Below are 24,970 nucleotides of genomic sequence, written 5' to 3'. Positions count from 1 at the left end.
TACTTTAAAGCCCTTCGTGTCCAAAAATAAATTCGTACCCACACCTCTGTCTCACACCAGGGCATTTTTACCGACACAGTAACTGGATCAGGGGAACTTGATACGTGTCGCCGTTTTTCCCCTGCATGCAGATGAACGGGGTTTAATGCTGGTATGTATTCTGAGCTGCGCTGTTTTGGTGTTTGTAACAGATGCAAATGACCGTTCCTCATTACGCTTAATTAAAGGCTGGAGTGTTAAAGCGCGCTGTAAAGTGTCACCATCGTTTAATTCCTGTGCCTCGCGAGTCTCTCTTCAAGACTTCATATTTTCGACTATTTTCAACTGTTCTCTTTTGCACCGGCGCCGTTTAATTGCCAGTAAATTGGGGCTTTAGGAAAAGGTGAGGCAGCGCGGCCCGGCCGTGTGTCCGCCGCAGCCCGCCTCATTTCCCCCCTGCAGGTGATTTCCTACCGCAGGGGCATCCGTATCGAAAGCAGCCGAAGACAAAGCCCTTCAGCAGCGTGGAGCAGGAAGGAGGGGGGCTGCAATTTGTTCACCTAATCACTGCTTCTGCGCTCTTCTCCTCAAATAAGACACGAGCAGAATGCACAAATTAAATACAGCACGGATTCCCTTCCTTTAGACCTCCTTTAAAAGCGCTCGACAAGAACACCATTGCATATTTTTGACAATGTAAATTATATATAAATAAATATTGTATTTTAATTATTGTTATAATTATTATAAAAAATATATTGTATTATTATTATTAATAATAATAATAATAATAGTACATATTATTAGTATTAATAACAATTAAATATAAGTCGTAATAATATTAACAATCATTATTATTATTATGAAATTGTTGCTTGTTAATATGCATGGACGGTCAACATGTTTATATATATATATATATATATATATATATATATATATAGGCCTACATATAATTTCAATACATTTTAGTTCAATATAATTATGTAGCTATGTGTAAGTTGTTGTATTCCATTGCATTTTTTATTTCTGCATTTGTTTCATTTTAACCATTCGTCTACCTTTTATGATCTTTACAATATTTGTACTGCTTAGAAGTAACTGTCTCTTTACTGGTTAAACTGGACTTTTATTTTTACATGCCTACAAATTAAGAGTTTTTAGGCTAAGTAAGGAGACGCACTGTTGGAACCATTAGCGCGCTCAGGTTGTGAAGTGAATGAAACCAATCAACGGTAGGTTACGACCTTCCAGCGTCCCTCTCTGTTGCAAATGTTCTGCTTTATCTCTAATGCTGAATTTTCTGAGGCGACTATTAGCATAAGAGTGTGCGCCTAAATATCTCACACAAACACATCCCCCGGCAGAGGTGAGGGGCTTCGCGTTGCACTAAAACCCACGGTTCACTTTCAGCGCTGATCTGTGAATGCCCTATGGGGAAATGCCACTCTCTTTTCCCACCTGTTTTCCTGCACACCCCGCCCACTTTGATAGGCTTGGCCATGATTGGACGGACTGTTCGCGAGTGTGAACTATGGGCCAATCCTGGCGCAGGAGGGCGACACACTACGCGCCAATCCCAGTGATGTTGACGGGGCTTATCTGAATACGGGTAGGAAAAGAAAAACAAGGCCGTGTTTGCCCAATAAGAGCGGGTCTGGCTGAGAGAGAAACGGGGCGGACCACTCTTCTGCAAAAAGCTCGAGAGTTTGGAGCAGTGCATGGCAAGAAACCCACACATATAGACACACTCCGACACTCGCGTCTCTTCAGCTCTCGTTTTTGTGGATAAAATGCCACCGTTTTCCCTCTCGCTGATCTTGGAGTTCGGTGTCGTGGACAAGAAAGAAGGGATATTCCGTGGTGTTGGGTGGTTTGCCCAGGAGGAGGACATGAAAGTTTGACTGGTTTAAAGGTGAAGTGTTTCTTTAACCCTCTGTGAATCCAGTGTCACACCGGAGTGATTTATTTTTCTTATAAATTCTTGGTTTATTATTTATATTTCTCTGTTTTAGTTTAGTTTCATTTATTAGAATAATGTAAAAATATGTGTACACAGTTATACACCTTAGAGCAAAGAATCTCTGCTTCGCGATATCTGCGGTCATTATTCTCTTATTTTTAAGACCATTTGTGCTCGAGCTAGGCTGGAATCTACCGCTTTAAAATAATAACTGTTATTTTGATCTTTCTTTGGTGTTTCAGATGCCCGTTGTCTTCTCTCTGGATGGATGTTTCCCCCATATGTAGAAGAGCTGGGCCTGAGTGGATTTGCCGCTGAGTGAAGTAGCTAAGCTACCCGTGGTGGATAACATTTACCAAGCTCTGCGATTTCCAGCGATATGAGCTTTCACTGCCGCTCTTTCCTGAATGCTCGTCGTTTCCTGAGTGGTTGTGTTTGGTTGGAAGGCGCTGGGGAATGCGTGTGACCTGCGTGTGACCTGCCTGGTCTGAGGTGAAGGGCACTGGTGCGGTTAGAGGATGATCAAACTGCCCTGATTCCTAAAGGTGTACATGTGTGCGGTTTGCTCCTGGTTTGGGGAAGCCTGATCCAAACACTGGAGGGGTGTCTCACACCTCTCAGCTCCAGAGACAATGAAGGAGAAGTCGAAAAATGCTGCCCGGACTCGACGGGAGAAGGAGAACAGTGAATTTTATGAGCTGGCCAAACTGCTGCCGCTGCCCTCAGCCATCACCTCTCAGCTGGACAAAGCCTCCATCATCCGCCTGACCACCAGCTACCTGAAAATGAGAATAGTGTTTCCTGAAGGTAACGAGACTCACGCCCACGCTATCTGCGTGCGTGTCACACCGCACCGTCACTTCAAATGTGGAGGGCACAAACACTCCCTGCTCTTATCCTCTAACCCGCAATTCACCACATCCACATGGGAAACATGTATGCAGTATAGGCATATCAATAATATAGTATATTCAATTAAATAAATTATATATACACGTTTCTATTTATATGTTTAATATTTTATATGTTTTTATACATCTAAAACATGTACATTTATATATAATATTGTACTTATTATAAATAGAACACGTTTATTATCATTATGATTATCATGATCATTATTATTATTATTATTATTATTATTATTATTATTATTATTATTATTGTTATTATTATTGCGTGGTAGCAGTAGTAATAGTAACAGCAGCACAAGATACTTTACCATGTTTATTTTTAAAAACTCTTCAGCCTTGGTTTCAGGCTAAGCGAAATGTTGAATTTTAATGTAAAAATTCTAATCAATTCACCAAATTTAAATGAACTTACAAAACGCAAAAAATAAATCAAGGTTGTTGTCTGAGCTTAATATCCACGGCTGAAATTAATACACCACATTGTCTTTTCACTAAACTATTTTTGTTACTAATGATCTGTGTTTTGCTCGCTTAAATAACCAGTGTTTTACGTTTTAAAAGAACCTACAGGGACGTCCTGCGTAGTAAAATCACAAGTATAAAAACTTCAATGATGACAGTAATTCATCACAATACATCTGGACTGATATATTGTTATTATTAACTTATGAGAGTTTCCAAAAGGAGTACAGACAACAGCAGGAGTGGAAAATGAGCCAAAAGGTTCGTTCTAAACAACGTTGGTGTGTTACATTCCTTTAACGCTACAAGATGTCGTGTTTACACTGAAAATACAGAGTATTAGCACTGTGATTTCAGTCTTTGTAGAGGGAGACCAGATGTACACCACAGTAGAGTTGAAATGAAATTGTTGGATCAGTGCCACCGTTTATTATTTATTTATCAGTGTTGTTATTATTATTTTATTAATAATTGTTTTATCATTGTTATTATTATTATTGTTATGATTATTATTATTAGTAGTAGTAGTGTTAATTATCCGTTGAGGGAGACTCGTGTGATGTGTAGTTTATTCTGTCACATTTTTAGCTCCCCCTAAATACTTTTCTTTTTATATTTATATATAAAATAAGCGTGGCGACTGTTTCTTTGTGTGGACTGTGTGTGTAGTTGTAGTAGTTTAAGACTAGCGCGGTCATGCAGCTCCTAATAGGCGATTAGTCGTCATTTTCCACCTCCTCTGCGCTCTGACCGGCCTGCTTCTCTACGTGCCTGAAGCCGAGCCGCGCCAATTAGCGCTGACCGATCCAACCTGCCTCATCTCCCCACAGCACGCGGGAGAGACCGACTAACACACATAGCACGCGATCCTACAGGACAAAGAAACACGACGGTGAGGATAAGAACCTGGCGCGTATGCTATGGTGGTCGGGGTCAGTCAGTCCTCCAGATCCTGATGTTTCAGAGAGGCGTTTAGAACAGGAGGATGTGGAGATGTTAGTCTACTACTGTGTTTTAGTGGAGGACAGTTCGTGAGGCCTACAGGCGCTCCAGCCCACCGAGGTTCAGTCTGCTGATTTGGTTCCACTCTGAAACCAGATCAGGTTCACACTTTGGGAAGAACATCAGAACCTATGTCAGCTCCACACACATTCTCTCTGCTCTTATTTGGCGATTGGGCTGCATCAGCTATCGCAGTGTCTTAGCTGGCTTTTTTTGTTCAATGTCTAATGTTCAAGCAAGACGTGATTATGATTCGCATGTAGTTATTAATTGCTCGTCATACGTGCATTTTATGCAGACTAATGAGACGATGTTAGCTTGAAATAACTCTGCAGAAAGGTTTATTAGAAATATTATAATAATCTATATATCATTTCTAGATGTAAATCTACATAGATATTTTAGATAATCAGATTGTTAGATTATATACATTACACATACATGACTTTGGATTTACACACACACACACACACACACACACACACACACATATATATATATATATATATATATATATATATATATATATATATATATATATATATATATATAGATAGATAGATATATAGATATAGATATACTTATATATCATAAAAGATTAATAATTATAAATATAATATTCTTATATGACCATACATCAGTTCAGTTTAGATAAATAATTGACTGTGTGCCGAGTAAAAAAATAACTACAATAATATTTTAGTCTAGTTTATTTCTCTTTATTTTGTATTTTAGGTAATCGTTATTATAACTTTCTATGTGTTATTATTATTTCACGACTATATTATATTCATTATTTAATACATAATGTAATTGTTATTGAGACTTTCATAAGAATTGTTTCCTGATAAATGCAGTGATTAGATTAGATTAGACTAGACTAGAATTATGTACATTAATAGCCCCGACCATTAATAAACAAAGAGTCTGCAGCAGGTAAACAGCGCGCGCTGAAAGAGCCTGGTGATGCTTGCAGAAAGAGAGAGAGAGAGAGAGAGAGAGAGAGAGAGAGAGAGACAGAGACACTCGCCCTGGAGAGCGCCATCAGTGTCGCGTTTTACGGCGGACAGATTTGTGCGCCATGTGCTTTGGCCATCATTTCCTCATCATCTTCCTCCCCTCCACAGCACCCTGCACAGCGTGTGTGATACGACTCTGCTCAAGTGTGACGAACTCGGTGTGTAAGAACACTCCTCTAGTATTCAGAGGAAAATGTTCTGCGTAATTGCCCCTAAAATTTTATTGGAAAACTAACGAAGACGCGCCTGGTTTTACGATCGTTATTTATTGGCTACCTTTAACGCTAATCACCACTACCCTTCACCTGACCACCAGCCCCAGTCTGTTCTCATATCTCACTCTCCCAACAGAAACAGCAGGCTGTGCTTCACACGTTCAGACTTTCAGACTTTTCACTTTCTAGCGTTTTCATTATTTAAGCTTTAAACTGTATCATTTGTTGAGCGAATTTCGTCAAATCGGTCGATGTGCTGAACCTGGTAGCTGTTCTTTACATTGTGTTAAATAAGTGAACCAATATGAGCGCGACCTAAACTGGAGTAAATCCTTTTACATTGACTTCAATTAAAACAGCAGTTGTCCCTCCCTTCCCCTGTACAGTTACCTTTTTCGAGATACGAGGTTTTTGAATGACAGCGATGAAATGTAGATGACAACAAGGTCATATTCGTGTCTTCAAAGCCCGGAGCTGAAGGTCCACTCTCCAGCTGTACTGAAGTTTCTAAGACTGGGCTGCAGACTGTTTGCAGAAGCAGCGTTTTGGTGCCCATAATTAAGTTATTAAAGCCGAGCTGGAAGCGTCTGGAGGCTCTCCAGCACAACCTGTAAACTGTAAGATGGAGGCAATTTTCTTGCCCTGCGAGCAGTTGAGAGGTTCCTTGTGCGGAGTTTCAGTGGATTACAGTGTTTAACAAGCGCTTGTTTGAAAGCTGCTTAATTCAGTGCGCTCTCGTTTTAAGTGAATTCTGATCTTATTTCTTCTCCTTAGCAAAGCTAATTTAGCCTCTGTAAACTCACTGATGTCCAGACGGGCCGGTTTCCTGCGGCAGGGCGAGCGTGAAAAACAAAAAGCACTGACCCGTATGGCTACAAAGACTGGACAAAGCGGCCATGGACAAACACCTGAAGCCCCACTGATTTTAGAAATATCATACAACCTCGATTCTATTAAAGCAGATCATCGCGGCCAGGCAGAAAACATTGAATCTCTGTTTATGCCGTTTTTCAGTTTATGAAAAAAAAGTGAATCTGGTTGTTTTTTACATTAAGTAAAACTTTCCTACAATAAGGACCAATAGAAAAGCTCCAACATGACTCGGAATGAACTCTTTTTACACTGACTCTCATTAAAAGGAGGCATTTTCTGTAAGACTATGCTTTTCTATTTGCTTACATTTTGAAATACACTCCAGGTCATCCTTGCTTCCCAAAACCCTCAGACCCTCAGACCGTCAGACCCTCAGACCCTCAGACCGTCAGACCGTATGAAAGGTTAATGCGTCAGCGTGTGAGACGGACTGTCACACTAGCGGACATGTGGATGGTGGGAATGTGAGAAGCCCGCCCGCGTTTTGGTGCTGTGTGATGTTAGGAGGTGATGATGCGCTCGCAGGCTGTGTTTGAGTTGTGGTTAAGAAATAATTAGATTGTTTCTGTTGTGTAAACCTCGAGTTTATATTTGGTTAATATTAAAATGGGAATCGGAGCTTTGCTGTGATCCGCGCGCGGCGCGTGTTTGTTTTCGCAGATTTGCATTTCAATGGGGATTGCGGAAGAGCTTACAGAGCGGTCAGCAGCTCCCTGTTTGTCTTATCGAGTTTTGTTGGTTCCTTCGGGTTTGCTGAGTTGATTTGCATTTTCACAATCATGTTTACAGTCAATTTAATATGAAAATAACGGCCTCCGTTAAGAAAGCCTGGGAGAGGTGGTGAAATATTTTAGAAATAAATGCGCACAGAAAGCAGCAAAACACTACTACTACTACTACTACTACTATTATTATTATTATTATTATTATTATTATTATTATAGAACATTAATAATAGTGATTATAATGAAATATGTGCATGCCTGTATTTGATGGTATAATCCGGATACAGTAATATAGATTATGTGTATTTAATAATATGCTACAGGTTTAGGGGAATCGTGGGGGCATGTGAGCAGAGCGAGCTCTCTGGACAATGTGGGCCGTGAACTGGGATCACATCTTCTTCAGGTACGGCATCATCATATCATCATTATCCTCCTCATCATCACCGTCTTCTTGTTCTTCTTCTTGTTATTAATATTTAATATTATCGGGGCGTGTTTGTGATGGTTTACTGGTAAATCTGCGTTTCTGCAGTATTATGTACGTGTTAGCGGGGAGTCTGTATTTGGTCTTTTTTTTTAAACAGGTTTAAAATGATTCATCTGGGCGTTCACTTTTGTTTGTTTGTTGAAACAGAAATCGGGAAATAATTACTTAAATTACTTAACTAAATTAGGTCCAATTCGTATTTTAATATTTCCAGTTTTCAGCAGCTTTCATTATAAAATTGGTAATAACCTCAAACACGTAAACTGTTCGAATAGTTAACATTAGTTAAGGTATTTATTACTAAAAATCTAAATTTGTTCACGGCACACATATATAACATACAGTCCGTGTTGATTTTGTAATAATGTTATTATTTGTATTTTATTTGTTTCTATTTTTTAAAGAAAATGTATGTATAGACTACCGAACCCCAGAACGCGAAACGTTGGCAATAGAAACTATTTTTCACCTTTTCTTTTTTAATTCATTTAATAAGTTAATTCAAGTAATTATACACACCTGTTTGTCTGTTTTCAGACTTTGGACGGGTTTATTTTTGTGGTCGCTCCTGATGGAAAGATCATGTACATTTCCGAAACTGCGTCAGTTCATCTGGGTCTGTCACAGGTAAAGTGCCGCTGTCACATCAGTGCTTATGCATATGATATATTTATATTTTACATAAAGGCCTTATATCTTCACTCGCTCTTACACAGTTTTAGTCAGCCTCGTGCTCTGAGATCTGCACCCATACAGGCTCGCGCTGTGTTATTCAGCTCCTGCGCCTTTGACTGAGAAGTTCATTTTAACAGGTAGAGCTGACGGGGAACAGCATTTATGAGTACATTCACCCCGCTGACCACGACGAGATGACCGCGGTGCTGACCGCTCACCAGCCCTACCATTCGCACTTCGTACAAGGTAGGAGAGGGCATGTCACGCTAAACACTCCCGTTGAGTAAGCCTTTACTCTTTATCATCTAACCTCTCTCTCTCTCTCTCTCTCTCTCTCTCTCTCTCTCTCTCCCTCTCTCTCTCTCTCTCTCTCTCTCTCTCTCTCTCTCTCTCTCAGAGTATGAAATGGAGCGCTCTTTCTTTCTGAGAATGAAATGCGTTCTTGCGAAAAGAAATGCAGGTCTGACCTGCGGCGGATATAAGGTTGGTTAGTCTTCATATTTGACCATAAATATGAAAATCGGCTAAATAATAATAATAATAATAACCTTCTTAAACAATGTACTGAAGTTGAAAGGACAAGAAAATGACAAATCAGTGTGTTACATGTTACAATAAACACAATTTGATTAGATAGATTAGAGTATATAAATAATTACATAGATGGATAGATATTATTACATGTATCTATATGTTGAATCTTTGTATTTAGGGATGTCCATTTACTCCTCCAGGTGATCCACTGCAGCGGCTACCTAAAGATACGTCAGTACAGTCTAGATATGTCCCCATTCGACGGCTGCTACCAGAACGTGGGACTGGTAGCTGTGGGCCACTCGTTGCCCCCCAGCGCAGTGACTGAGATCAAGCTCCACAGCAACATGTTCATGTTCAGAGCCAGCCTGGACATGAAGCTCATCTTCCTGGACTCCAGGTAGAATTGCAATCCCTATTATGCATGATTTGACACTTTACATTTGATACATTCTTTGAATTTAATATGCATGTAATTCAGCTGAGAGTAAAGAACTTAAATCTAGGCACACGTACAAATAATCAGTTAAAATGCATTGTGATTTGATGTGTGTGAGAGCGTATGAGCGTCCCCATTTTTTAAAGCTCTCCTAGAGGGAGGCCAGTGTTTACAGTTACCATCCAATACATAGTTTATCAACCCTATATTAAATTAAATCAGGTGAGCTGCTGGTGGAGCTGAACAAATCCATACAGTGACACACAGAGTTCACAGAGATGTGTTTTTGTGACTATACTGACAGAAAACACCTTCCTCTTACATTTTTCTTTTTTTATTTGTTTTTATTTCTTCATTTGTATTTTATTCTAATATATTAGTTTATTGATTGCTAATATATCTATTAATAATATTATTATTATTATTATTTACATGTGTAGTATGTGTAGTATGGGCTTGTTCAGTATGTATTGGATAATACTATACAATCCCTTAGTGTATAAACATGTTGCACATTTATGTAAAATCATAATAGACTATATTAATACACTGGTGTTACATAGTCCACCAAATATCAAACCCTATGTGTGTGTGTGTGTGTGTGTGTGTTTGCTTACTTGTTTGTGTGTGTGTGCAGCTTTGTTTGTATATTTGTGTTTCATCGTCCGTGTGCACGCACACCTGTTATTTTGTTCAAAGCACATACGTGTTTGCATGTTTGGCTTATATCTATATACAAATTTGGCATGCAGACTTCTGCATGTGTGGTGCGAGTGTGTGTGCAGGTGTTTGTGTGCACATTGGCACCGTAATTATACTCCCCTATGTGTGTTTGCCAGGGTGGCAGAGCTCACTGGCTATGAGCCACAGGACTTAATAGAGAAGACTCTTTACCATCACGTCCACAGCTGTGATACCTTCCACCTACGCTGTGCACACCACTTGTGTGAGTTCGGTTTGTTTTTACTCGTTCCTCTGGTTACCTCCGACCCTGACGTGGCCAGTCATACTCCAGTTGCAGTAACGATCACAACACCGTCACTGATGACGAGGACTGTGAACACAGTGTGAATGTTCCTTTGCCTTATAATAATAACATCAGATCACAGTGAATGACCAGTATGATAAATACATGAATAGTACATTTGAAGATCCTGCATTCTTTAAAACAAAATGCCCCCTCATCTTTTTGGGATAGGGGAATGGATTTCAAGTGATCAGTTGTTTTCTTTCTTATCTATTTTTATCTTATTTATTTATTCATTTAATCAAACCATAATGCAGTGAAATCTTGCTTTCCATCTGCAGTGTTGGTGAAAGGACAAGTCACCACCAAGTACTACAGGTTCCTGGCTAAGGAGGGTGGCTGGGTGTGGGTCCAGAGCTATGCAACCATTGTGCACAACAGCAGATCCTCCAGACCTCACTGTATTGTCAGTGTCAACTACGTCCTTACGTAAGTATAGCTGGACATGTTACCTTGCTGCTATAAGAAGCCACAGAGCTGTCTAGATTCATTAGCATATATGTTATTTAAGGTGGGTGTAGTTTTTCTTTGTCTAAGCAGTGACTTAAATAAGTAGTCATTTAGTAAGTAATTTGCTGAACAATGGAGATCAGGATATGAACCTGTTTGTTTCACCCATTTTCACCCAAAGACTTTATCAGGTTCCTTTGTGGTTAACGTTGCCTTTAGGTTACACTTAATTACCATTTTCACTACTTACTTTGTTGTTGATGATGATTTGTTTTTTTCCTTTCTTTTTTGCATCATTTGGAAGCAATCAAGGGAGAATAACTGTTTAATTAGAAAGCTGTCATTCAGACTGATACACACATAATAGCGTTCACTATTTCTGAAGAATTTTTGATATTTTAGTATTTGATACGAATAATAATCTACATAAATAGACTATTTATATATATATATATATATATATATATATATATATATATATGGAGAGAGAGAGAGAGAGAGAGAGATAGATAGAAAGAGCTATATTTTGCAACTGTTTGAATAATTGTAAGGAATGAAGACAAGGCTACTACATTAAGTTCTGCAAGCTTATAGGTGTACCTCAGTGAACTCCATGCCTTGAATGACTGGTGGTGACGTGATATGTCTGTTTGGCCTTCTGTTGTACAATTAGGTTGTGACTAGCCATAGCATATATAACCACAGTGCAGGTGTCAGCTTTAGCTTGATGCTTATGAATATTACATATTTATAGGTGCATTTGTAAATATTGTATCGGCAGTAGGGCAGTAATTACACCTTCCATGAGATATGGAGATATAGATATTGAACATGCAGGATTTCATAAAAGGCTGCTCAGTCCAATGGTTCTTAATCCTAGCCCTGTTAATCCCAGGCCCTTTTTGCTCACGCACATTTCAAGGAACGTTTTAGGTCATTTCCCTACTGCAGCATCAGTGTTCACCGCCAGGCATGCATGATGCTTCTTTGCAATATATTGAGATCTTTCTAATATATATTTTCAATGGTAAATAAGGTAGCTAAAGAAATGATTTGATTGTAATTTGTCAGAATAAAACTGTAATTAGTAGCATAATGCATTGGATTACTCAGTCGATCTGATTGTTTTTGGATTACGTCCACTTTAGAGCCGCATTTATTTGTTTGTTTATGTATTTTCTTTTCTCAAGAGTACTTAGCCTGATTTTGTCCAATTACTTGAATTGTTATTCATTAATGCATTAGTCTACATGCAAATAAGTAAATATATTTGTAGTCTTCAGTGTGTGTAGCATTAACTGCCAGAGTGTTTTTGCTAAAACATATGGGTTGTGCCCTCCTGCCCAAGTCTCAGCTGTAGTAAGTGCTTTTTGTGCCCAAGGGCTCTGCTGATGAGAAGGTAGCTTGACAAACCTTGGTGCTCCATCCAGTTTTAAACTGACTGTATTAAATGTCCTGAGCTGTCTCAACAAAGAAGTGTCGACCATCAACCGTACTGCAGTATTAAATGAAGCCATGATGTCCACCAGTAACTCCCCAGATGTACCCACCTTTCAACTAGTCCCACTGTGTACCATTCAGGAACATGTTTGTTGCTTCAAAGCTTTGATTGGTGCACACCTGCCAAGTACGGTGAATGCGCATTTCCGTTTTCTCAACGTCATTCTAATCATGCAACCTTGCACACTCCTGCTGGCACAAGAGGCATAAATTAGTATGCAGTGGCACGCTTCACACACATTGGGGAAGGTGTGCTGCCCTTTACTCCCCAGGTTAGTGGAGTCATTGTGTGTTGTGTGGGTAGAGGCCGGTTACACTGGGAACTGAACATACTGTAGCTACATAGGAAGTAAACTATATGTGAGTGCTGTTGTAGGAAGAAAAATATATGTGGTTACTGCTGTAAAGAAACATATATAACACATCATATGATGTCACTGTTAGACAAAAATCTTGTATCTTCATTTTTAACTTTTTGACACGGTTAAAATCTGGTAGTTGTTCTTCACATTGTTTCCAATTTACATGATGAATGGACCATCAGGAATGCTCCAAAATGACTTTGAATGAAATCTTTTTACATTGAAAGTAAAAAAAGTGTTTTTCCTTCCCCTGTAAAGTTGCCATTTTGAAGATACTGTGACAGACTTAATCTTAATCAAGACGTAATCTTTAAATAATTTGGACCACTTGGATTGGTCTGTTTGCCATTACAATTTCTACACACACAGTGTTTTGGGCAGCTAGTGTTTTATGAATTAAAATAAATGAGTTATAAGGTTTTAATATGCAAAAAAAAAATAATCTCAAAAAAACTTTACACATTTAAAAACTTTCTTAACTTAAGTCAGTGCAAAAAGACTTTTTTAGTAGAAAACAGCAAAAATGTTTTTTTAGGACGACGATGATATGTTGTCATCCAAACCACGTTTAGAACGGTAATTTAGAACTCCTCAGTGACACATCTTAGTTAGACCTATTATCAGGATATCACAAGTTAAATACATGGCAATACCATATCCATCCATAGCTGGGAGACCAAGAAAGCATTGTTGACCACACTCTCTCTGGGTGGTAAGGATTGGCTTCTGCCTCCTTCCATCACTCAGTGTGACACTAGTCAACACAGGTGTCTGTGTTAACTAATACCGCAGAATTTGGCAGTTAGTGTTCTCCTCCAAGTGTGTTAAGCTGTCCAGTGTTGACGTATTCGCGGCATCTTGAAAAGATGTAAAGGCTTGCGATATTAATCAAATGTAACTTTTTTTTTTACAACAATATTCTGGTAATGTTTTGATAATATAATCACATAACCTATAATATCCATGCTCTTATCTATTAGAACTCTAATAAGTTAGCTCATCTATGGAATACATGCTGCTAGTGGTCAGCAGTCAGTGAAGCTTCCTATGGCTATTATATATTATAAGAGAGTCCTGGCATGGCTTCCGCTAGTGCTCTGCTCTCAGGTGGGACGTTTCTCTCCCTTTAAAACAACATGCCCAGCTGTGTGTCTTCTCCATACACGAATTATATGGGTGCAGGGGGAGTCAGGGCTGATTTATTTGTCATGCATTCATTCTGATAAAGTAAATGCATTATCACTGCGGACTTTCCACTGGAGCTCTCCGGAAAGAATGAAGCAGCTCCGGCAGAGGAGCTATCCTTCATGTCGGGCCTGAGAGTGAGGGCTGCATGGATGAGTCAAAAATGTTGTGTGTATTTTATTTTATTTAATTTTTTGCCTGCACTCGTCCAGAAAGAGCTACAAAACCAGCGCCAGCGCTTGGGCTCATTCGGTCTGCTTGTTGCAGATGTAAATGACTGTGGTCCATAAAGGCCTTCTATTAAGCCAAAGAAGTAGTGTATGTTCACGCTAATGTGAGGCTGGCAACAGCTTCACACAGCTCCCCAAGCCCACAGTCATAAAAAGAAGTGTTTATGAGCTTTAATTAATAGGCTGTAAAGATGATGAGTGTTTATAGCGCACAGCTTGCTAAGTGTGTTGCTGAGAGTTCTTTTCTATCCCCATTATGATATGCATGCGTTTGATTCATGGATCCATGAGCTTATTCCATTGAGAAAGGCTGTTCAGAAATGGGCTCACTCTTTTAAGTGTGACAGTGCCGAGACTTGCTCCCTGTTTGACCCCATCCACATGTGTGTGTGTGTTGTCTCATAATTGCAAAGCTAATCTTTGCTCGCAGCAGAAAGAGGTGAATGTGTCTGGCCTCTTATCATGGCTGTTATCAGAATGTGTGCTTGTTCACACAGTGACTGCAGTAGGAGGTGTGAAGTAAGAGTGAGTGAGTGTGTGTGTGTAAATGTCTGTGTATTGTGCCAATGAGGCTGGCTAACCTGTTGCATCACCTTCTGACTGTTTTGTTTTGGCTTCTGTCTATGACCTGTGACCCTAGATATAGATTCTTGTTTACAAAGAGATTTTGACTCATACCTCAGTTTTCAGACTATATATATATATATAGTGTGTGTGTGTGTGTGTGTGTGTGTGTGTGTGTGTTTTACATACTGTCAGTAAAAACAGGGATTGCTGTTTACTAAGGTTAAGGTTAGGGTTAGGTTTAAGATTCGGCTTTAGAAACCTTATTATGAATATAGCATACATATAAAACGCATGTATCTCCATCTCCGTGTTTCATTTTTCCTACACCATTTCATCCCACCAGCTGCTCTTTACATTGTGTAGACATGTTATGATGCATTGACCAAAAGAAATGGTCCAACATCATTTGGCACATCCGATGTTGGCCCTGTCATCAGAAGATTGCATGTTTAAACATCAGTGATGCCACAGCCTATGGCTGGGAGTCTAAGAGGCCACATTCTCCCTGAATCGCCCTTCCTCTCCCTTTGTCACTCAATGTGATGCCAGCCAGTGACAAAACTGTCAGTTAGCGTTCCTCTCCAAGCATGCCCAGCTGTCCAATGATGTTGCATTAGCAGCAGTTGGAAATGATGCAAAGGCTGGCTTTATGCTTTACCTTATCTCTGAATTCTATGAGGAATAGAGCAATACAAATTCTCCAAAATAAAATGAAAAAATAATACCATTTGAAAGTTAACAATTACCTGTAAAGCAATTCTAGAGTTTTGTGTGAAACAAGGATGTATTAGCTTTCTAGCATTGGTGGTGTTCTGTGATAGTTGGAGTCTTAGCTCTAGTGGGCTTGGAAATGGCTAAATACAATGGCTAAATACAAAAACAAGTTTTAGAGATGGACGTTGTTGTGTTTGGGCAGCAGTGATACTGTAAATATGACCTCATGGTCTGACATTGTATGAAAACAAGTGTATGTGTGTTTTGCTCACTCCTGTCAAGATGTTTCCATCTGTGCTTATTGCTACGTGTCTACGTATAGTTGGAGTGAAGCTGCAGGCTCTCTAGAGGAGCACATGTCTCTCTCCTTGGCTGGCGCGCTCTCTGGACACAGTTTTCATTGTCTGAAAGTTGATTCATCTTAGGGAACAAAATCCATACCACACTTTACTCAGAAATCAATTCCCATTTCCTAGTTATGCCTCATGTGGGATCTGCTTGTGAGCTTGATTTAGCCAGACATAGCTCTTAATCTCACTGTGTATTTGAACGGAGACGCTTGCCCTCTGTCATGTGTTTGTAAAAGCCTTGAACCAATCCTTCAGGAGAAACAATGGCTTCCAATTGCACCATCTCCTCTTGCACGAACACACATGTTCGCGCACACACACGTGCATGCACACACACGCTCTTTTTCCCATCTCTCTCTGTCTCAGATCAGTACAGACACACATACACACACATCATTGTCTTGCAGATGAGCAACGGTGTCTTAATTACCAAACAGATGTTGGTTCTCATTTACAGCATTGAAAGAGCTGAAATAAAACACCCTGGTACACAAAACACACTGGAGACCCACTTGCACAAACAACATCCCTCTACTCTGCCAGAGAGCTTGCCTGTGTGTAATGAAAGTATTGATTTTAATCCTGCTGAGTGCAATACCTGTTGGGCTTTAGCTGTAACGTTTGCCTTCTCTCTCTCTCAACAGGGACACGGAGTATAAAGGTCTACAGCTATCCTTAGACCAAGCAACGTCCACCAAGCCAGCCTTCTCCTATAGTAGCCCCTCCAACCCAGTTAGCGAAAGCAGGAAAGGGAACAAGAGCAGGGCGTCTCGCACCAAACCCAAAACACGACTGTCCCCCTACTCACATGTGAGTATACACTATGACTGCTTTGACACTATTACACTATACACCTTCTCCTGCGGTACACTTGCCTTGCATCATTTGAATAGTATTTCTTCTGCTATAATGCACCCATTCAGTGAAAATGCCTACAAGTGCATTTTCAAATGCAGCTGTTGCTAGGTTAGAGAAGTTTTACAGAATGTTGGAAAAACTGTGTTTTGTATGTTGAGGAAAATTCATTGTTGTTGTCATGTAATCAAGCTTGTAATGCCACACTAGCAACGGTAAATTCATCATTCACCAGTAAATCAGCGAGACACACATAACAGAATTCTGTTGGCTGACATAAGAGACGCTAGCCTTGTCAGTTAGTGTTTAGCTCCAAGTGCTAGCTTTGTCAGTTAGCAATTTGCTCCAAGTGCAAGCCTTTTCAGTTAGTGTTTGGCTCCACAGGCTAGCATTGTCAGTTAGCGTTCTGCTCCAGCAATGTGTTTCACGGTCCAATGATGGTTTGAAAAAATTAAGTCGCTGACTTCATGTGACTTCCCCCTCCCAGCATCAGGTAACGGAGACGTTTTAGCTAGTGCTTGGGAAATGGAAACTACTAAACTGGGGGGTAAATCCGAAAAAAAAATTTCACATACGTGCCTTTGTTGCAAGGCTGAATTAAGAATGGTGGCCTTTTAGGTGGTATTTGTGCTGCACAGCTCCAGGGTCCTCTCTAGTCACTGTCTGTGAGGGGTCTGCATGGGTTTCCTCTGGGTTCTGCAGTTTCCTCCCACCTCCTAAAAACATGCTGGTAGATGAGCTGCGAGTGTGTGAGTGAATGGGTGGTTGTGTGTGTGTGTTACGGTGTGATTGACTGGCGCCCTGTCCAGAGTGCATTCCATTTTTAAACATTGCACCAAATGATTTCTGGATAGGCCCCAGACCCACAATGACATGAATTAGAATCACTTAACTCATTAGTTGAATCAGGTTTATTGGGGTACTAAAAATACCAAAATATGCCAGGCAGGTGTACTAAAGGATCGGGACTGGGGCCCTCTTTTCTATAAAAGGTTAGAATAGCTATGGTCCAGAACACAAATACATTTTACTGAGGTTTCAGGGGATGTTGATTTCTGTGTGTCTGTGTGTCTGTGTATGGTTGTGTGCGTGTGGTTTTGTGCAGTACCCAGGCTTCCACACAGAGCGCTCAGAGTCTGATCAGGACAGCAGCCCTTGGGGTGGGAGTCCTCTCACTGACTCTGCCTCTCCTCAGCTGTTGGAACAGAACGAAAGCATGGATGCCTCCTGCATCTATCGGCAGTTCCCAGAGCCACGCTCACTGTGCTACGGTTTGAATCTCTCTGAGGAGCACCATGCTTCCGCAGACCATCAGAGTCACACCCATTCACAGGCTTGTGAACGGGGACGCTGCGAAGCTGGCAGATACTTCCTGGGTACTCCTCAAACTGGCCGGGAGGCATGGTGGGGTGCTGCCCGCTCTGTCCTGCCTCTTCCCAAGTCTCCACCTGAGAACGGGGACGGGTATGAGGGTGTGATGCCCCATATTGCATCCATCCATAGTCTACATGGTAAGTCTCATTAACATTACATATACTTGTTTTGTTCTTATAAGTGTTGTATGGATACATATCTAATCTGTTTTATCTGCTTTATTTAAAGTTGAAATTGAGATCGGATTTTGCTTGTGGGTCTGAGGGTTATGGCTGGGTTGTTTTTTTTATGGTCAACTGAACACATATTAGTAACATATACAATCTAAGACATCATGAAAGTGTTTAAAAACTGATCTCAAAAGATCTGATGATCAGAAAAATTCAAATTTGGGCATTTTAGATTTGTCTTGTGAGGATTGGGGTTTTGGCTGGATTTCCTTTTGACTACATTCACAATATAAAATATAAATATAAAAGTAGTTCAGATCTTTTCACACTGACACACTGACTTTTGACCACTTCCCATAGTAGGAGAAAGAAAAGGTTGGTGCTTCAGCAAAGAAACAGACCTGAATGAACCAATGCATGTTTACTGGCTTTAAACTAAAAACCTTGCATATAATATAAAGGTGGGATTCTGGATTCTGGCACCAACATCCTGCTATAAAGCTAAAGGCTTATTGTTGAGATATGCAACTCTGTTTTCCTCTGTTGTTAAATTGATTACAATGGTCCACAGAAGTGCATACACATGGTAGTGTGAATAGCCAATCAGGGTGTAAGTGACAGAATTCTAATAGTTGTGGCCATCTTGGTGTATAATTACATCTGGTGATCTATGGACCTTTGTGGGCAGAGCATTTCAGATTGAGAAGGAAATCAGCTTTAATGGTTCTTTCTCTCAACTTGCAGTGAGGGGCCACTGGGATGAGGACAGTGCAGTCAGCTCACCAGATGGTGGCTCAGCCAGTGACTCAGGGGACCGGTACCGTGGGGACCACTTCCGCTCGAGTCCTCAGGAGCCCAGCAAGATTGAAACACTGATCCGGGCCACGCAGCAGATGATCAAAGAAGAAGAAAGCCGGCTACAGTTGAGGAAGAGCAATGCCGAGGCACTGGGCCCTGCTAACGGCCTGGCTAAGAACCACAGCTCCTGCTTCAGTACAGAGTTCCCCCAGGTGGCATTGCAGGGCACTGTGTGTCGGGGGCCGGCTCAGGTGATCAGCCCCGCCCCCAGCCCCGCCCCTCTGTCTCGTCTCAGCAGCCCCGGTTCCGAGCGGCTGGCCAAAGCCAAAGACTACCTGCAGACTGAACTGTCCTCTCCACAGCAGCAACAGCACCAGCACCAGCTGGCCCTCTCTGGCTCTTGCACCACATCCCCAACTCCCGCACTCTACCCCTCTCACCCCCGTCAATACCTGGACAAACACACAGCCTATTCCCTCACAGGTTACACGCTGGAGCAGCTGTATGAGGCGGACAGCTTCAGAGGATACTCACTTGGCTGCGCAGGCTCCTCACACTACGAAATGGCCTCTCACCTGCGCATGCAAGCCGAACAGCCGCCCAGTCATAAAGGGACCTCCGTCATCATCTCCAACGGCAGCTGACGCTTAGCACACTCGCCGTGACTGGGCTTGCTCCCCCCCACCCCACTGTTTTTTCTCCTAAAAACTAAACACTAACCTGTTTTTTTGTTTGTTTGTTTGATTGTTCGTCTGTTTAGAGAGCGTTTATGTTCTTAATTGCTTTGCTGTAGGAGAATTTTAGATTTCAGTATTAGGGAAACTCCGTTCATGCATTTAAAAGACGGTTTAAAGGAGCTTCTAATATTTTAAATATTTAATATTTTACACTGCATAACCACTATTTTACAAGTGAAGCTAAAATGAGGTTGTTAATTTCTTTCTTTTTTTTGGCCAATAATTACACCACAGTTTTGGAAGAAGGTCAAACAGAAAAACATTAAACAAAAAAACTAGCGTCCTAGACAGATGAAACGATCAAACAATAATATACTTATATGTGATGAAGCTGAGTTGAGAGAATCTTCACAAAACAATCAGTGCATTCATCAGGGTCCTTACAGTCAGCGTTGCTGTTTTCAGCTTTCCTGTCCATGAAGGAGGGATTTGACTAACCTCATTTTCAAGGATCAAAGTGATTTAAGTCACATTTGTCACTTTTTGTTCTTTCTATTATATTTTTGAATTCTCCCGTTTTAATGCCTTCATGTCTCCTTCAGTTGTTCTCCCTGAGAATGAATCGTTGTCTTGAATTTAACCCTCCTTTCCTGTATGAAGGAAAATGAAATTGAGAGGAGACATGAAATTGTGCAGCTGCATAAACAAACATCCCTTTTCCATTCAAAGCAACATAAAAACACTAAGAATTCATTAAACCTTTAAACTGTTCAGACTGTTTACACTAGTTAATTGCTTTTTTTTCTTCATATGATATGTTTTGATGCTGAGTTTTGGTGGCTTTTTTTCTGTCAAAAGTTTATCTGGAAGGTTGTAATCATATCATTGCACTAATTATATACAAGTCCAAGATCCTTAGGACAGTTTAGTTCAAGATACCAGATACTGGCTTTAAAAGAAAATCCCAATAGTTTTCTCACTAAGCACATGTTTTAATAAATATTTATTATTATGATTATTATTTCATTTTCACACTTTCTGTAGGACACATGCATATGATGAGACAGACTTATAGTAAAACCTGAAAACAAAACACGAGAAACACTTCATGGTCTATTTCACTGCTCTGCACTCATTCCGGTGTTGTGGGTAGTGATGCATTTCCATTCGTCATTGTTTTCCACTGCCACTGAGCCTGTAGACTTTAGCCTCCACGTTATGTACAGGAACAGGAGTGAAGGTGGTACACACAAAATACTAACATAAGATAGAAGTACTAATTAATAAATAGAAAATGTAAGCTGAAATTAGTCTTACAGAGAAATTATGGTGGGTACATTAATGTATTGTCCCAATTCACACACGATTATGATAATAAATTGTTGCAGTCCTACGAAATATATTTTGAACCTGAACTGTGATGCAATTCTGTGACCTCTGGAGAGGTTTTGAATTTATTTAAAAATTTTATTTTTTTTTTTTGAGAAAACATTGGAATTTTCCTTGAAGAAGTATTTCACAACATGACCGCAAAATCAAGCCAACCTAACCCAAACCTCTCTCTGGAAATCCAGCATTGAAGCTGCTCAGTGAGAAGAACACCTGCAGTTTGCTTTTTTTTTGGCAGGGCAACAAAGATTATGCAATTGTAATGACCTCCGTTTATTTAGTTTCGTACACATGGCATGATGGGGGAGATTATGTACACAGTCGTGGTTTATTGGGTGTTGGGAAGTGGTCACAAGGTGCAGCTGATGCGGCGGGGTGTGAGGATCTCTCTGCCTGCACTGAAGTGAATGATTGTCGTGTAATGAAGGAGAGAAGAGCCGGAGAACTCGGGTGGAGCAGTAGGCATGCTGTTGCTGGGGGATGTGTTAGGGGGCCATGGGGAAACCAGGCTGACTGATCCAGACGAACGCTGAAGGAGAACGCTCTGAGCCCCTCAGGCCTCTCTGCTCCTTGGGAGAACTTGGCTAACTTGGGGAGTATTTTTTTTCCACAGAAAGAATACTTCTTTGAATTTATTTATGATGTAAATATGCTCAAATATGTTTTGATGCACAAGTGGCAAATGTATTTATTATGTGAATGAAAAAATGGTTTTCATTTTGGTTTTAAATATAGTTCCAATCAAACCAGTGAGTCTTTTGTTTATTCAATTCCATTTATCCATTTTATTGTCATTATATTAATACAGGATTGTACAGTACAGCGAAACACTGTTAGGCTACACAATACAATGATGCAAAGTCTATAGACAAAACGTGTGATATTTAAGTACAAACTTTTAATTTAAGGACTTTACTAAGAGCAAAATATCTATACTGACAGTACTGTTCATGTATTATTTCTGCCTCATTTTGGAACAAAAACACAGTTAAAATGATAGAAACAATCTCCAAAAGTATAACAGTATTTTTATATTTAATAGTAACTTGTTAGGGACTTCATTGCATTTATGTTTTGCGAGTTTGGAAGTTATGATGAATTAGGGTTGATAGATTGTGTAAAATTTAATTAATTAATCAGTTGCTCTGAATGACATTCAGTAAAGTTTCATTGTCCTTAACCTGTGTGGCTGTACCTAGGGGATCTCATTGAGTCTAGTTCAAATGAAAATGAAAAAAGTTATTTATATATAAATTATAAATAGAAAATGACCAAATGAAGACAATTTCAATGCAGCCAGTTAGGGTTGTATAGCCCCAAATGTACCTAAAGCAGTTTGGAATCTGTGAGTGTGTTTCATTGATGATAATTTGTTAAATGAATCAAAACTAAGTAATTAACTGTTAATTACTGACATATATATATATATATATATATATATATATATATATATAAGCTGTCATTTTGGATATAGGATTTTTTTTGCCCGACAGTGACAAAACCCTTAGCTCCTTAGAGTCCAAAGATAACCCTATATTCTACCAGAGCAGCTTTGCTTCTTGCATGCCAGTGAGTACAAAGTAAGTATTTTTAGGCTTGCACCAGAATCAATACAGAATCAATAAAAAACAATAACAATAAGCACACATTAGTCATTTGTCAGTGTAGATTATCCTCCCCAGAATTATTTAAATTATTTCCTAAATTTAAACAAATTTAACCTACAAATACTATTAAAACGTTGCTTTTTTATCTGTTAAATCTCAATATCTGGGTTTTATCTAGAGGTTGCACACATAGCCAGTCCCTGCAGGTAGAAGCTGATGTGTAGATTCTTTCCTTTAGTGAAAAAACTTTAGCAAGAATAGAAATCTCATCCACCCTAAAATCGCAACTCCATTGCAACTGAAAATTATATATATATATTCTTTTCTTTTTCTTTCTTTTTTCGCTCTAATCATTTTTTGGCAAACAATTTGAAAAGCGCCATCCATTTCAGCTAGACAACCAACAAATGTCTCCCGGTTATGTGTGGCTGCTTTTTCAAATAAAGGAGCAGATGAAAATCGATATGGAAGGATCTCCAATTAGACTCAACTAAACTAGGGATCAGAGGGGTCAACAAAGAGGGGTGGCTTCTCTTCTGTCCACTGATAGATGTTTACTGTTTGCAGTAGTGATTTTTGTCAACCCCATGACACAAATCTACGCTCCTCCAGAGCACATATTACAGAGAGGGTTTTTAGGGAAAAGCTCTCTAAAACCAGTGCGAGGGGTTATTGTTGAATTTGAACCACCGGGGCCTGTATGGTTTCCCTACATATTTCATGTGTAATGTGAAAGAAGCTGAGGTAACCCGTGCTGTCCTGACAGATGTGTTGCCAGGCAACTGCCAGTAACACAGATAGCATTAACAAACACCTCTGACCCGTCTCCTCTCACAGCTGGTGGAGCTGGAGCCTCCTTCTGGTATCTCCTCTTTTCGTCTACATCTTATTCACCTTCGCAACATGCCCTGCATTTGTTGCCAGTTCCATTAAAGAAGCTGCACTTCAGGCAAAACAACCAAAGCTTGGTGTTTTTTTGGCCCATTTTCATACTGCTTCACCAGGGGCTGGTGCAAAGACCAACTGCCAGATTTAAATTATGTCCAAAACTGAAAAAAATAATACATATATATTGGCCACATTGGCATTAAATATGGTGCAGATAGATTCATGTTTATCTGCTCCAGGGAGTCCTGTTCTATTGGGGACTTTGAGGTGAAGCATGAAGGTGTGGTTGACGGAAATGGCAGAGAATTTATACAGGGAGGAGGAAGAGGAGTTCGGGTGTGGTCCATCTCCCAAAATGTATAAGAACTCCATGTCTGATATATATATATATATATATATATATATATATATATATATATATATATATATATATATATTGCACACACAGCTGTTTGAAATAATTTTAGGCAAGAAATCTGAATGTGACCTCACCTGAATGAGCTCACCTGAATTTCCTCTTCAGTTGTAGATGTGTCTGAGTTCACATTTGAAACTCATAAATTTTTTATTATTTATTGTATTTAGAAATCACTTATTTCCCCCTCTGTAGCATAAATATGGCTGACAATATTTCAATATAGATGAAGGGGACCACTCTATAGTTTGTCACCAATAAAGCCGCATAATGGAAGGGAAAGGACAAGGGATGAATTATTTAATATGAGCTGTTGAATTCAACGGAATTTTGAGACCTGGTGTCAGAGGGTTGTTGAAAAGCAGGCCATGTCTGCATGGCTGCTGAACAATGTCTGGGGGAAAGGTCGTTTTCATGTTTGTAAGTTTTGGGTTGAGCAGCCGCCGCCGGCTGAGTGATTTTTGGCGGTTAGCTACAACGGCGATGTGATTGCACTTGACAAGTCTTGCACCATATGTACCAGAATGTATTCCTGTAGAAGAGGAAATTTGTCTTTGGGTCCACGCCAGTAACACTATTGGAATATCTAGCCCTCACGTCAGACTGCTGGCTTTGGTCACTGGCATCTGGTGGTATTAAAAAAGGAGTTGTTGTATAGAGCTGTGTGTTTGTGTGTGTTTGTTGTTGATGTTCCTTTTTTCCTCACGCACATGTTGACTTTACTTTAAAGTACGTACAGGCAAGCTATTAAGGGCCAGCATGTTGTCCCTCTCTTCTTGTCGCCATCCAAAAAGCAGGGGCCCACTTACAAGAAGAGATTGCCAATGCACTTCCTCCTCCTTTCAATGGCTGCCCTGACTGCATTGCATACTCATTCAGGTGTTCTAACTGAATGAATCAGGAGATTGTAATCTCAGAAAAAGAACCCATGAGAGAGGAAATGGGTGCAATTGTAGCCTGTTCCCATCGTGTGTGGATGGTCGAGGCAGCAGTGCGGATCAGCAGGGCGTTAAGGCTCTCACCAGCAGAGGTGCAGCTCTTTCCTCTCTCTCACCTCTGCCTGAAGAGCGTTTGAGTCCCTCTCCACATTCAGTCATCCATGACACAATCCTGTAATCATTG

The 24,970-nt window shown here is 40.1% G+C and overlaps 1 protein-coding gene across 2 annotated transcripts; it reads left to right on the top strand.

The window, feature by feature from the left end:
• Window positions 1-1,666: 1,666 nt before the first annotated feature.
• Window positions 1,667-21,684, top strand: sim1a (SIM bHLH transcription factor 1a). 2 transcript variants are annotated; one of them, XM_072678806.1, is made up of 12 exons: window positions 1,667-1,894; window positions 2,185-2,749; window positions 7,476-7,558; window positions 8,180-8,269; window positions 8,455-8,563; window positions 8,715-8,800; window positions 9,052-9,251; window positions 10,130-10,236; window positions 10,599-10,746; window positions 16,320-16,485; window positions 17,636-18,041; window positions 18,819-21,684. In XM_072678806.1, the coding sequence occupies exons 2-12, from the start codon at window positions 2,575-2,577 to the stop codon at window positions 19,514-19,516; spliced, it is 2,268 nt and encodes a 755-aa protein (XP_072534907.1). In that variant the 5' UTR covers window positions 1,667-1,894; window positions 2,185-2,574; the 3' UTR covers window positions 19,517-21,684. The 2 variants fall into 2 exon arrangements, with proteins under 2 accessions (XP_072534907.1, XP_072534908.1); XM_072678807.1 differs by lacking the exons at window positions 1,667-1,894; window positions 2,185-2,749; window positions 7,476-7,558 and having other exon boundaries at window positions 8,191-8,269; window positions 8,459-8,563.
• Window positions 21,685-24,970: the final 3,286 nt, after the last annotated feature.

Source organism: Salminus brasiliensis, chromosome 5 (assembly GCF_030463535.1).
Source record: "Salminus brasiliensis chromosome 5, fSalBra1.hap2, whole genome shotgun sequence".
NCBI classification, from domain to species: Eukaryota; Metazoa; Chordata; class Actinopteri; order Characiformes; family Bryconidae; genus Salminus; species Salminus brasiliensis.
The sequence above is the reverse complement of the archived record's forward strand: the minus strand, read 5'-3'. Positions and strand labels throughout refer to the sequence as shown.